At 41.8% G+C, this 15,609-nt stretch overlaps 1 protein-coding gene across 1 annotated transcript in view; it reads right to left on the bottom strand.

Annotated features, from left to right (window-relative positions):
• ABI3 (ABI family member 3) overlaps positions 1 to 14,820 on the bottom strand; it is a 29,304-nt gene extending 14,484 nt beyond the window's left edge. The window contains exons 1-3 of the mRNA XM_070727040.1: positions 14,602 to 14,820; positions 9,398 to 9,565; positions 3,409 to 3,585 (exon numbers count right to left, since the gene is read on the bottom strand). Coding sequence (XP_070583141.1) covers positions 3,409 to 3,585; positions 9,398 to 9,565; positions 14,602 to 14,718 — 462 coding nt within the window. The 5' untranslated portion in view covers positions 14,719 to 14,820. The remainder of the gene's footprint in view (positions 1 to 3,408; positions 3,586 to 9,397; positions 9,566 to 14,601) is intronic.
• Between the last annotated feature and the right edge of the window lie 789 nt (positions 14,821 to 15,609).

Raw genomic sequence — 15,609 nt, 5'->3', positions numbered from 1 at the left:
TTTATCAGATTCTGAGCTGCACTCAAAACATTACAATGCCTAGGGACATCAATGCACCTGCAGGTATTTCCCTGGATGACTGCTAAGGTTTTTCCTCTCATGATTTAAATTTATAGAAATCTAACATTTTAATTTCCAAAAATGCTTTTGGGCTTCACAAGAGTTCCAAAGGCCTTCTTTCAAGAATAATTTAATGTCTGGCTACAATTATGGGGTGTGTTTGGAAGTGTGTCCAAGTAGAAGACAAACAAAAATGGTAGAGAATCTTTGGTAGGGGGAATTGATGAGGGATTGCCTCATTAATGGGTGTTTTTAAATTGTCCATGCCTGTGAGAGCAGCCATTTTGGAAAATGTATGTCTACCAATAGTAGTCATTTTGTGCCAACATCCATGACATGGATGCAAACTCTTCTTGTATTGAGTGTCTCAATAAGTTCCCTAGCCTTGTTCTAAATTTTTATGCTTTTTCTTATTTAGCCTAAGGTTTTTTTTTCCTTTTGTGTTGAAGGAGGAAGAGAATAATGGCTTAGTAGCACATACGTTTTTCCACAGAGGAAGTGCTTGGAGACAAACTGTCTCTTGTCTAATTTCTATGTCTATGTAGGTCATCAAATTCTTGGGTGGGGGAAAAATCTTCTTCTTTAGAAGAGCAAAGCTGCATGGCATGGGGTCTGCACACCCAAATTTATTAATAAAAAGACCTGGTTACATGCCTCATTTCTGCTAATGCTCAGCAGATCTGATGCTAAATCAGGCATACATTTTCAAAGTCCTCTTCTGTGGAGAGCTGCCAAATGTCTTTAATATTTTGAAAGCCGCATATTTGTTGATGGTCACATATATGTAACCTCAACAGTTTCCTCTGAGAGGAAATCTCACTAATTTGGAGAAAGCAGAATGGGGCGTAAGAGAAGCAGTTTGCTTTCTCATGGTCTAGGACTATTCTTCTTCCCATTTAAAAGATTCGGAAAATAAACTTGACAGAAATCAATACAGTGGAACCCCGACATAAGAGCTGCTCTACTTAAGAGCAACTCGAGATAAGAGCTGGGAGGGGAGAGATATTTTTGTTCTACTTACAAGCCCAAATTCGAGATACAAGCGCCAAGGAGCTGTCTCCTGAAGCCAAACGCTAACTTCCGCGTTCGGCTTCAGGAGACAGCTGCGAAGCGGCGCGCGTGTTTTAAAAGGTTGCAGCCGGCCTGGGGGGCTCGGGGAGGTGCTTGCAGCTTTCTTTCTTGCTCTTTTTCTTTCTCTCTTTTACCTTCCCTTCCTCTATTTCTTCTTTTCTTTCTCCTTCCCACCTTCTTCCCTCCCTCCCTCCCTTCACTCATTCCTCTCTTACTCTCCCCTTTCATAAGTTTCCTTGCTTCCTTCCTCTGTTCCTGTCCCTTCCCTCTTTCCTTCCTTCCTTCCCACCCTCCGTCCATTCATTCACCCATTCCTCTCTTGATCGCTTAAAGCCGGTCCCTGGTGCAAAAAGGGTTGGGGACCTCTGTCCTACAGGATTGGGTGGCAGAGAAGTTGAACATATGTAAATTTAAAAGTTTAAGAAAGTTTACAAGTTAAGTGAAAGAAACTTCATTATTCATTTATATGTACATGTACATTTCTTCATTAAAAACATGTCTTTCTGCATAATTTAGACTAACTTTGTGAGTTTTTTGAGGGCTGGAACCAATTAAAATTATTTACATTAATTCCTATGGGGAAAAGTCGTTCGAGATAAGAGCTGCTCGACTTAAGAGCCCAGGTCCGGAACGAATTAAACTCGTATCTCGAGGTACCACTGTATTTTGCTATAATACGGTCCCCAAAAGTTCTACAAAGCAAATTGAGCTTAGCACTGAGACTGCAAATACAGCCTTAAGGGAAGGATAAAGTGACCTTTAAGTGAATATGTAGAAAGAATCTTGTAAAATATGTCAGGATACGGATCCTACTGAAGAGGTACCCAAATTAGAAAGAAAGAATATATGGTTGGGTCACCATATATATAAGAGTGTGTTTTTTCAAACTTGGAAACTTTAAGACGTGTGGACTTCAATTCCCAAAATTTCCCAGTCAGCATGGGGAACTAAAAAACCCAATGAAAAGAGTTCACATTAAAACATTATCATGGTAGAAAAGAAGAGACAAATGAATTGACATGTGTGGAATTAGTTCAGATTTTTTTGGTGTCTTTGATGTTATTACTTTATAGAATCAGCGGTTCTCAACCTTTCCAATGCCATGACCCCTTAATACAGTTCTTCATGTTGTGGTGACCCCCAACCATAAATCCAGTGCCAATTCTACCAGCGGAGATCTAAGCTGATTGGCAGGAAGGTCGGAGGGACACCCCCGCCATAAATGCCTGATTGGTCAGATTGTAAAAATATGTTCCAAGGCACCAGAATAGAAGCTTTAGCTCCTAGCACCATGAGAAATTTTCCCATGTTCTTGGGTGACCCCTATGAAACAATCATTCTATCCCCAAAGGGGTCCCGACCCCCAGGTTGAGAACCATGGTCATAGATGCAATAGCTCTGTTCATTTATCAGTTATGATTGTTCGTGGCTCAGCAGCCCATGTATGAGCACAACTTTCAAAACTGTTTGACTATTATATATATACTACCGTGTTTCCCCGATAGTAAGACACCCCCGATTGTAAGACATATCGGGGGTTTCAGGGGGGTTGGCTAATATAAGCCGTACCCCGAAAGTAAGACATGTCTTACTTTCGGGGAAACACGGGGATATTGCCGCCTCCCTCTCATCTAGCTGCGCGCCGCCTCCTGCCCACGTCCGCACCGTCCCCCTCTCCATACGTCGCCGCGTCTGCCACCTCCCTCTGATCTTAATGAGCGCCGCCTCCTGCCCACTTCCGCACCGCCCCCCCTCCATACGTCACCGCGTCTGCCGCCTCCGTCTGATCCAAATGAGCGCCGCCTCCTGCCCACGCCTGCGCCGTCCCCCTCTCCATACGTCGCCGCGTCTGCCACCTCCCTCTGATCTTAATGAGCGCCGCCTCCTGCCCACTCCCGCCCCCCCCCTCCATACGTCACCGCGTCTGCCGCCTCCGTCTGATCCAAATGAGCGCCGCCTCCTGCCCACGCCATACTGTTCAGGTTGTTAATAAATGTTAATTTTATGGTTAAAACAAAAAATTCGACAATTTTTTTCCAATATAAGACATACCCTGAAAGTAAGACATAGTGGGGCTTTTGGGGATAAAAAGAAAGTAAGACACTGTCTTACTTTCGGGGAAACACGGTATATACTATACAATCCTTTGCATTGACTGCACTTACTTTATAAGAGTCAATGGGATGTCCTACAAAGAATCTGGGAGTCTTGTTTTACTTAACAGAGGAGAGGACTAAAGCATCTCATTCTTTTAATTGGAGAGTGTCCCTTTCTTACCTTGATCCCATGGCCAATGTCATCCAGAGTGCTGAAGTCCAGTGGTTTCCTGTAATAGGGCTGCAAAGGCTCAATATTCTTTGGGTAGATGATTTTCTGATAGGGAGGAAATGTCTTGCAAACAGTAAGCATCCCAATTGCACGACGGGACACTTTCTCGTTGTGCATTTCTATCACCTGCAACAGAAAGATATCATGAGAAAGGAGAGACTTGTCTGGCAGGACATAACGGGAAGCATCAGCAGCTGATTTCCCAAGAGAGTTACCTTGCAGCACTAATCAACAGAACTGGACAAAATGTAACAGGAAGAACAAGGTTCACATCATTATATCAGATGGAATTCACTGCTATACTGGGTGCTACTCTTCCAGGACTTCTTCTTGTCATAAATACTGAACACATTTGGCAAGTCTAGATAGAAAAGTATGTAATACAGACCGACTAGGGAGAGCCCAAAGATTATTCAAAAATTCCATAACAAAATAAAATTCAGCTTTCCCTCCCTGAATTTCAAATGGTATCTGTGCAGTTCAACATAGTCTACAGTGCTCCACAGTTGCCTCATTTCGGCTGCTCACAACTTTGTGTAGACAGTAAACACCAGCATGTCAGCTTATCCCAAATAATTCTCAAATAATATTTTTATGTGAATAAAGGGGGCAGAACCTGTGGTGGAAAGGTTACAACTGGAGGATGACCTTGTTTGATTTACTGTGAAATTCCATGAACAAAGCAAAATTACACCAAGAGTAGCAGCCAGAAAATGCATTCTTGCATTTGATTGTTTCTCTTCTATCCCTTCTTCCTTTTCCGTCTTGATCAAAAACTATAACTCTCAGAAGACCAGTTTATCTGGGAATTCTGGGAATTGTGCCCCATTTGGAAAGTTTGAGAAGATTTGTCTGCATGATGGAGAATCTATTGTTTTGTTTAAAACTCAAAGGAGGATGTAGAAATTATTAGTATAAAAATATTACAAATTATAAGCAATATTGAGAGCCAGTTTGATGTAATAGGAGTTTTAATCCCAACTCAATAATAATATAATTTTAATGTAATAATAATTTATTAGATTTGTATGCCGCCCCTCTCTGGGGTGGATTATCTTGAGCCAACCACTATTTCTCAGCCCTTGGAAGAAAGCAATGCAAACTACTTCTGAAATATTGTCAAATAAACCTGCAAGGCCGTGTTGGATGATTCAAAAAGATAGAGAGACATCCATTAATAATCTGATGAATGCTCAATCATTTTCAGAGCAAAACTGCATTTAGCTTTGGGAGCAAGTCAAACAAATCATGCAGAGCTAGCATGAATATTATTTTATTTATTTATTTATTTATTTATTATTTAGATTTGTATGCCGCCTCTCTCCGCAGACTCGGGGCGGCTCACAGCAAAGTGAAAAACAATTTACAACAAATCTAAATTACTATTTAAAAATATTTTCTAAACAAACATACATACAGACATACCATTCATAAATTGTAAATGCCCGGGGGAGATGTCTCAGTTCCCCCATGCCTGACGACAAAGGTGGGTCTTAAGGAGCTTACGAAAGGCAAGGAGAGTAGGGGCAGTTCTAATCTCCGGGGGGAGTTGGTTCCAGAGGGCCGGGCCCCCACAGAGAAGGCTCTTCCTCTGGGGCCCGCCAACCGACATTGTTTAGTTGATGGGACCTGGAGAAGGCCCACTCTGTGGGACCTAATCGGTCGCTGGGATTCGTGCGGCAGCAGGCGGTCACGGAGATATATTTATATTTGATTTAATTTACATTAACATTGATATAATGTAGTTCATATGATTACTTGCCCTGAATTTAATTATTCCCCCCATTCCTTTCATGGTATATATTCCAATTCAACAATTGAGGGTTACTAAGATCGCCACTCAATACTTAGGAGAGGCAAAGTTTGGCTATCAAAGTGCCATCTAACTCTGATGGAACATATTCTCACTTAGCAATAACCAATATACTGTTTGTTTGGTACTATGTGAGCCTCAGCCTTGTTATTTGTAACTAAAGGCTAATGTCTTGATGTGTTATGGAAACTGTGGTTCAGTGCAATATGTGAACTCAGCTACTTGTTGATTTTCTATATGCAAACAATACAAGTCTCATTTGGTAAGAAAGAAACTTCTCTTTTCTGTTGTTTTAATTGATTTGAACCAGAGGACTGGCCCGTAGTTCCTCTCCTGTCACCAGCTTCCCATCTCTCTGGGAGGCAGGGGGAAAACATCTGAATTGTTCTATCATTACACACCACATTATTTGGCCAACACAAATGATAGCATTGTGTTTAGTTCTGCTTGAAATGCCATCTGAATTAGGAAATGAACCTTCAGGTTGGAAAGCAAAGAAAGGATCCCTTTCTGGGTTGAACTTCAACCTTGATTTTTTTCAACATTTCACTTATTTTCTGTCTGCTGAACTGAAAGGAAATATTTGTGGCTGCCAGTTATCACGTAAGTGTTGTTGTTAATGGTGAATATTCTGAGCAGAGCCTGGTTACAAGTGATGTGCCACAAGGGTCTGTTCTAGGTCTTATTCTTTTTAATATCTTTGTGAGTGACATAGGGGAAGGTTTGGCAGGGAAGGTTTACCTATTTGCCAATGACTCTAAAGCAGTGTTTCCCAACCTTGGCAACTTGAAGATATTTGGACTCCAACTCCCAGAATTTCCCTGCCAGCGAATGCTGGCTGGGGAATTTTGGGAGTTGAAGTCCAGATATCTTCAAGTTGCCAAGGTTGGGAAACATTGCTCTAAAAGTGTGCAATGGGGTTGATATTCCTGGAGATGTCTGTAATATGGCAAACGATTTAGCTTTACTAGATAAGTGGTCAAAGCAGTGGAAACTGCAGTTTAATGTTTCCAAATGTAAAATAATGCACTTGGGGAAAAAGAATCCTCAATCTGAGTATTGTACTGGTAGTTCTGTGTTAGCAAAAACTTCAGAAGAGAAGGGTTCAGGGTTAGTGATTTCTGACAGTCTCAAAATCAGTGAACAGTGCAAGCAAGCAAGTAGAATGCTTGGCTGCATAACTAGAGGTATTTATTTATTTATTTGATTTTTATGCCGCCCTTCTCCTTAGACTCAGGGCGGCTTACAACATGCTAGCAATAGCACTTTTTTAACAGAGCTAGGCTATTGCCCCCACAATCCGGGTCCTCATTTTACCCACCTCGGAAGGATGGAAGGCTGAGTCAACCTTGAGCCGGTGATGAGATTTGAACCGCTGACCTTCAGATCTACAAGTCAGCTTCAATGGCCGGCAGTACAGCACTCTACCTGCTGCGCCACCCTGGCTCTATATAACAAGCAGGAAGAGAGAGATTGTGATCCCGCTGTGTAGAGTGCTGGTGAGACCACATTTGGAATACTGTGTTCAGTTCTGGAGAACTCACCTACAAAAAGATATTGATAAAATTGAACGGGTCCAAAAACGGGCTACAAAAATGGTGGAAGGTCTTAAGCATGAAATTTATCAGAAAAGATTTAATTAAATCAATCTGTATAGTCTGGAGGACAGAAGGAAAAGGGGGGGCATGATAGAAACATTTAAATATGTTAAAGGGTTAAATAAGGTTCAGGAGAGAAGTGTTTTTAATAGGAAAGTGAACACAAGAACAAGGGGGCACAATCTGAGGTTAAAGATCAGAAGCAATATGAGAAAATCTTATTTTACTGAAAGAGTAGTAGATGCTTGAAACAAATTTCCAGCAGACGTGGTTGGTAAATCCACAGTAACTGAATTTAAACATGCCTGGGATAAACATATATCCATCCTAAGATAAAACACAGGAAATGGTATAGGGGCAAACTAGATGGACCATGAGGTCTTTTTCTGCCGTCAATTTTCTATATTTCTAAGTGCACAATCCTAAAATTATGAGCATGATAATCTGGGAGAAACAATGTAAACCTAGAAGAGCCAAAAATCAGTGTCTTGCTTTATGAACACAACTTTATTCTAAAATTGGAGGTAGGGCGGTGGGAGAGATGTGTTCTGCAGGCAAAAGAAAATCGTATCTGATTTATGCACAATTTTTACAAAGAACACTTTGAGACCCAGCTTCAACGAACTCAAAGTGCAGTTTGACTATTGAAGTTATTCTCTCTCAACAAACACACATGCACACAATAGCACACATCTGCCTTGGTTATATAAAAAGTATAAATGTTTTTGAAATATAAATCAAGTGAAATAGTACAAATGATTAATCCATTCCACTTATGCTTCCTAGTCATGTGTTCTGTTTTATTTTGTTTTTGTTCTTATTCTTAGGAAACAGGAAAACCATCAAGCAAGTCCCTAGACTCAGTCCAGTAACAGGAAGAGGGATCTGATATCTGCTGGGAACAGGCATAGATCTTCACACACTTTCAGTAAGAAGTGGAGGGAGAAGGAGAGAAAGGAATCCTTTGGTTCAAAAATCCAGGGATGTGTCTGCTTTGGGAGCTTAGCAGTGACTCAGAGGCAAGGAAATTCCCTGAAAGAAATAGACAATGCAGCTTCTGTTCTCCATATATTCACCAACTTCCACCTCTCCAGGTGTGGCAATCACACTTCTTACAATCCCCCAGTCACCAAGCTTGTGAATGATGGGATTGTAATCAGAGACATTTGGAGAAGCACTATGTAAGGGAAGATTTGTATTCAATTTAATTGATTTATTTGATGACTTTATTGATCTTTGCTTGAGATGTATGATTGTTATTTTAATAGGGGTTTTTAAAACTGTTTTAATGTTGGATTTGTATATGATGTTTTGCTTGTTGTGAGCCACTCCGAGCCCTCGGAGAGGGGCGGCATACAAATCTAATAAATTATTATAATAATTATTATTATTATCTTCTTAGGCCAAGGCAAGTTTAGTATAGACCAGTGATGGTGAACCTATACATGGGTGCCACAGGTGGCACACAGAACCCTATCTGCTGGCACACAAGCTATTGCCTTAGCTCAGTTCCAAGGTGCATGTGTGTGCTGGCAAGATGATTTTTGGCTCTCACAGTGGCTCTAAGAGGGCATTTTTGGCTTCCAGAGAACCTCACAGGGGATGGGGGGACGGTGTTTTTATCCTCCCATGGCTCCAGGGAAGCCTTTGGAGCCTGGGGAAGGTAAAACAAAATCCTACTGGGCCCACCAAAAGTTGAGAAACAAGCTGTTTCCGGCCCCCAGAGGGCCTCCAGGGGGGCTCGGGAAGCTGTTTTCACCCCTCTCCAGGCATTAAATTACGCACCCCCACACCCGAGGAAAAAAAGGTTAGACCTTACTGCTATAGACAGTATAATTTTAAAAACAAATAAAACATAAATACAATAGAAACCATTCCAACAATAGGAAACAAACCATTTATATTGGGGAAATAAACATACAATTAAATGGCATGTAGACAAATATCATAAGCCAAACAGAAAATAGCCTGTTCCAAGACCTACTAATATTAATCTTACAATTGCCTGTCATCTACATTACATGTGACTCGAGGAGTCATTGAACATTCAGACTTTCTATATATATATATTTACAATATTCAAGTGTAATTATGTAAGGATTTGAGCTGTTTCTTTTACTAAGATAACTTTTGTTTACTCTCTTGCAAGCATATTAGGCAAATATGTGGATGTAAAAAATGAGAACTCTGAAAATACCAGATTGAAGATACCAGACGGAACTTGGAAGACACTGAACTGAAGTAGTCAAAGCCTCTAGCTTTGGTATTTCCCAACAATGCCAAGATACTTACAAAAAGGGAGATTGGGTATTTACTTTGGATGCTGCAAGCTTGTATGTTACAAAGTCAACAATATAAGAAGCAGTTGCAGGAGGAATCAATTAAATGCGAAGCATAGAATGAGAACAAGACTTCTCATACCAACAGGGGAAATGATCAGAATTTTTTTTTTTTAAATGATCCAACCCCAAATTTATCTTCCACCTGGTATCTTCATAGTGTCTGCTGAAGCAGGATTCTTGCTCACCTGTTCAATGGAACAGACATTGGCTTCCACTTGTTGGAGGTCGGTGGTTTGTAAATCAAACATTTTGAGGATGTTTTTGGCCAGGTTATTGATTTGGTAGGTTACACTGGCTAATGACTGAACTGTGAAAGCCATGGTTTCCTCAAGGGCTTTTCGTTTATCTTGAGCCTATAAGTTAGAAAAAAACATGAAGGGGATGAGTAACAATTATGCAAGATAGCAGAATGATAGAAACATATATAAAACTGAATTATTCCTCAAGTGTGACAGGTCTCAGGAAGGGATAGAAATTTAGCTGGATGGCCCAGTTTATAACTGACATTAAGCCATGAAAAACAAAAAGTTATGTCTCCAACATATTCCATCCCAATGAACTTAGATGGGCTGGAGTAGGGTTCTTATAGCCCCAGGCTGCAGGTTCAATCAGTTACGAGGACCCGGATTGTGGGGGCAATATGCTGCCTCTGTTAGAAAGTGCTATTGCTAACATGTTGTAAGGAGAAGGGCAGCATAAAAATTGAATGAATAAATAAACAAACAAACAAACAAACAAATAAATAAATTTGAATAGAAAGTATAACAGTTGTACTCAATTTGGAAGTCACAAAATTGGAAGAGACTTTAAACCATAAGTCAGTGATGGTGAACCTATGGCACGGGTGCCACAGGTGGCACATGGAGCCATATCTGCTGGCACATGAGCTGTGCTCTAATGTGCATGTGTGTGCCGGCCAGCTGATTTTTGGCTCGCAGAGCTCTGGGAGGGTGTTTTTGGAGCCTGGGGAGGGTGAAACACAAGCCTACAGGCCCACCAGAATTTGGGAAATAGGCCGTTTCCAGCTTCCAGAGGGCCTCCAGGGGGCAAGGGAAACTGTTTTCACCCTCCCTGGGAATTGAATTATGGGTATGGGCACTCACGCATGAACAATAGCACACATGCATGCTCTTTTGGCACCCGAGCGTAAAAAGGTTCACCATCACTGCCATAAGTGTTCTCATTTGTATAATATCATGATTCCCAAAATCATCTCTATCAAAAATGTTACATTGTCAGACTTACCTGGAAAAATAAAACAATTATTTTCAACCACTACTATCGAGTAGCTGGCTTACACAAACATTAACTTCTAAATTCTAACCTGTGTTAATTAAATATAATTCCTGTCTTCATATGACATGCTCTACATGTTTTCTACGTTATTTGTATTGTTACAAATAAGGATTACAGTGGTAACTCTACCTAAGAACGCCTATACAGTGATCCCCCGAGTTTCGCGCTCTCGATCATTGCTAATCGCTATATCGCGATTTTTCCACCCGGAAGTAAAAACACCATCTGCGCATGCGCGCCCCTTTTTTTCTATGGCCACGCATGCGTAGATGGTGGAGTTTGCGTTCCCCGGGCAGATCAGCTGCTGGGCGGCTTCCCTGGGTCTTCCCCCTCTTGCTGGCGGGAGGGCGAGCGGCGGGCATCAGCGAGGAGCCGGGGTTTCCCCTTTGCGTGGGTGGCCAGTAAGACCCCAGCGCCGCTTCCCAGCTGAGTCCCGAAGCCAAACGCGAAAGTTCACCTTTGCCGTCTGGCTTCAGGACTCAGCTGGGAAGCGGCGCGAGCGAACGGCGTGGGCGGGCGAAGGGCGGGCGAGCGGCAGCGAGGAGTTTGCGTGGGCGGTGGGGAAACCCCAGCGCCGCTTCCCAGCTGAGTCCCGAAGCCAAACGCGGAAGTTCGCCTTTGCCGTCTGGCTTCAGGACTCAGCTGCTGCAATCGAGCAGCCGAGCAGGCGGGCGAACGGGCAAGCGGCAAGCGATCTTGGGGTTTCCCCGTTGCCCAGGCAAAGGGGAAACCCCAAGATCGCTTGCCGCTTGCCCGTTCGCCCGCCCGCCCGGCTGCTCGCTTGCAGCGCCGCAGCAGTGAGGAGCCGGGCGGGCGGGCGAACGGGCAAGCGGCAAGCGATCTTGGGGTTTCCCCGTTGCCTGGGCAACGGGGAAAACCCATCTTCGGCTCCTCGCTGCTGCCGCGCTGCGAAGCAGATCAGCTGTTGGGCGGCCGAAGGGGTCTTCCCCGCCGCCCACACGCAAACTCCACCATCTGCGCATGTGCGGCCATGGAAAACAGGACGCGCATGCGCAGATGGTGTTTTTACTTCCGTGCCGCTACATCGCGAGTTTACGATTATCGCAAGGGGTCTTGGAACGGAACCCTCGCGATAATCGGGGGATCACTGTACTGTACTTATGAACTTTTCTAAGTAAGAACCAGGTTGTCAAGATTTTTTTGCCTCTTCTCAAGAACCATTTTCCACTTATAAACTCGAGCCTCCGAAACTGTAACCAGAAAAGACAGGGAGAAGCCTCTGTGGGGCCTCTGTAGGAATCTCCTGGGAGGAAACGGGCCAGAAAAGGCGGTGAGAAGCCTCTTTGGGGCCCCTCTAGGAATCTCCTGGGAGGAAACAGGACTGGAAAAGGTGGGGAGAAGCCTCCATGGGGCCTCTCTAGGAATTTCCTGGGAGGAAACAGGGTCTCCACCCTCCTTGTGGTTTCCCCAATCCCACACATTATTTGGTTTTACATTGATTCCTATTGCTTCTTCTTACAAGCTTTTCTACTTAAGAACCTGGTCATGGAACGAATTAAGTTCCTAAGTAGATGTACCACTGTATTAGGGATTTGCATGATCATCTGGATCCACAACATGTTCAGTCTCCACCAAGGGGTCAAGTAGAGGGGGAGTGATGAATAATGCTGAGTCCTTATCTTTCATAAAAATCTGGGATATTGCAATGGGATATGAAAGCCTTGTGTCATGTCGTCACACAATATTTTGGCATCATTGTGACTAAACGTAGATGCAATAGAGTGCAGTATGGTCTCACATATATTCCAGCAAATATAATATTGCACGATATATTTAGTAGATCGAAGATTGGTTCAGTCCTATCTGGGACGGTTACCCTACTGAGTGTGTCAATTTAGAAGTGACACATATTAGGGAGTGATGAGGAAGGAAAGAGATAGCCATCTAGCCACTCAGATCAGCCAAATCAACCCTGACAATCAATATGGTGACTGATATTTCAACCATTAGTTACATATTATGACCAGGGCATGTTTTCTTTGTATCATCATCTGTCCATCAATTTGCAGGCCTTCCCATATTTCAATTAAATCTGAAGGGAAGACATTAAAGAAACTGCTCCAGTGGAAACATGCAATATCAATGTTACTATTACTAAGAGAAATAATTCTATTCTTAAAAAATACTTGGAAAATTTCTCCCCTCCTGTTCTCATATGCAATTTCATTGGCTACAGAAAGGCAATACTGTAGTACTTTATGGATTTATAAACTTTAGGAAATTCCTATGTGTCAGATCTTGAGCAAACTATTTCAATATATTTCAACTCAGTAGTTCATGACAAACTTCTTCTAAAACTCAAATCCTACAGCATCTTAGGATCCCTCCATAGATGGATAACTGAGTTCCTATCAAATAGACAACAAGTTGTCAATATAGGGAGTGCCATATCTAATCCTGTTCCGGTTAAGAGCGGCATACCCCAAGGCTGCGTACTTGGACCAACACTCTTCATACTCTATATAAATGACCTTTGCGATCACATTACAAGCAACTGTGTTCTCTTCACCAACGATGTAAAAATTTTCAACACCACCAATACAGCTATTCTCCAAAAAGACCTTAACTTGTCTGAATGATCAAACATCTGGCAACTCCAAATCTCAACCAAAAAAATGTTCTGTCCTACACATTGGCAAAAGGAATCAGAACACCAAATACAAGCTGAATAAACACGATCTTATAGACAACCCTCATTCCATAAAAGACCTTGGAATACTCATATCAAATGACCTAAGTGCCAAAGCCCACTGCAACAGCATTGCCAAAAAGGCTTCAAGAGTTGTTAACCTAATCCTACGTAGCTTCTGCTCCAGTAATCTCACACTACTAACCAGAGCATACAAAACTTTCGCCAGACCAATCCTTGAATTCAGCTCATCTGTCTGAAACCCACACTGCATTTTGGACAAACACTCTATAAAATGTCCAGAGATACTTTACTAGAAGAGCCCTCCACTCCTCTACTGGAAACAGAATACCCTACGCAACTAGACTTACAATCGTAGATTTAGAAAGCTTAGAACTACGTCACCTTAAACACAATCTAAGCATAGCCCACAAAATCATCTGCTACAATGTCCTTCCTGTCAACAACTACTTCAGCTTCAACCACAACAACACACAAGCACACAACAGATACAAACTTAAAGTAAACTCTAAACTTGACTGCAGGAAATACGACTTTAGTAACCGAGTAGTTGATGCATGGAACTCACTAGTATCCTCACCTAACCCCCAAAACATTACCCTTAGACTAACCACTATTGACCTCTCCCGATTCCTAAGAGGTCAGTAAAGGGCATGCATAAGTGCACCAGAGTGCCTTCCGTCCCCTGTCCTAAAGTTTCTCTTTTACTAGTATCATGTATATAAATATTATTATATCTTTGTATACCACCAATACATACTTGACAAAACAAATAAAATGAATGAATAAATAAAATAAATATTATTTATAACATATTTCTCCAACTTAGCTTGGGACAGACATTCAGCAATCAAAATATTTTAATTCTAAGAGTTATGGCAAAAAATACAGTGATATTACCCAAAGAAGAATGACGAAAATTTTATGTAGTTTTGGAATGGGATAGGAAAAAAACAAAGAAGACACACAAAAGTGCTCATTTCAATCTTTATTTTTGATTTTTTTTTAAAAAAATATCAAAATGTTGCATTGCTGAAATTTGTGATTTTTCACCAAACTTGGCAGTGAATCTTTGAGTCACAATTCTGGAAACTATATCAGCCACAGTAAAAAGGTGGCAAAAACTACAATTTTCCCACGCTTGCTTTAGGTGTTTTCAGTTCCTCCTTCATTGCCACCAGGCTCCCCAATTTACATTAGCAATTGAGAGTACTGAAAGTCTCAACTTCCCATACAGATTCAAGATGTTCTTCAGCATGTTTTGCAATGTTATAGTTAATACAGGTGCTACCTTGCTCATTTCCCCCTGCTGCCTGAAAACCTAGCCCAGATATTGCATTTCCCCAGCCAGGATACTCCAGAGTTACTCTCCAGGCTAGCTCAAGCTAGTCTGTCCTTGACTTCTCCCCCACTGTAACTCACCTGCTCATAGTTGCTGTCACAATAATCTGCCACTTTGAGAAGGTTGCTATAGTTCTCTTGTAGAATATGTCTTGCAGACGGTATGAAGTCCTGCATCAGCTGCTCTAACTCAGACATGTCGCCACTTAGCTGTACTGAATTCACCACTTCCTTCTTATAGCAGACAGTTTCAGCAGAGAACTTTCGAACAGTCTGGCTGGAAACTATTTTATACTTGATTTGGCTGCAGTGACAATGCTGATCCCTCCCCTTTTGCTCACTAAGAAAATATATCCTGCTGATATCTGGAGATTTATTGTAAAAGGTGGCCAAAAAAACAGTGCCACTTATCCATCTCCGAATTACAGCCACCTTCCTTCTTGAGAGTGCTGATAATAAACTGGGAAAATGTTGGGAGGGCAGAATTGTTAAGAGAGGAAACCAGTATAAAATAACCCATGGTTATTTTACAACAACTCCTGAAAGGTCAACTTTGTCCATATTACTTACAATATATATTTCAAATTATCTTGGGAATACTAGTCAACATAAGCTGAAGCAAACTCAGAAAGGCCATTGTTGGTTGGGTGGTGCAGTGGGTAGAATGCACTACTGCAGTGCAGGCCACTACAGCTGACTGCTAGATCTGCAGGTCAGTGGTTCAAATCTCATCGCCAGCTCAAGGTTGACTCAGCCTTCCATCCTTCCAAGGTGGGTAAAATGAGGATCCAGATTGTGGAGGCAATATGCTGGCTCTGTTAAACTTTTAAGCACTATTGTTTCTTTCAGTGGCTCCATCTTAGAGTAAGGATCCAATACAGGTAGTCCTCAATTTACAAAGGTCTGTTTAGTGACCATTCAAAATTACAATACTAAAAATTGACATGTCCATTTTTCACATTTATGACCATTGTAGCATTTCTGTGGTCATGTGATCAAAATTCAGAGAGTCAGCAAATGACTCATATTTATGACAGTATTAGTATCCTGATATCATATTTTTTGTGATTTTCTGACAAGCAAAGATTC

This window comes from Erythrolamprus reginae, chromosome Z (genome assembly GCF_031021105.1).
Source record: "Erythrolamprus reginae isolate rEryReg1 chromosome Z, rEryReg1.hap1, whole genome shotgun sequence".
Taxonomy (NCBI): Eukaryota; Metazoa; Chordata; class Lepidosauria; order Squamata; family Dipsadidae; genus Erythrolamprus; species Erythrolamprus reginae.
This window is presented reverse-complemented; position numbering and strand designations above follow the sequence as displayed.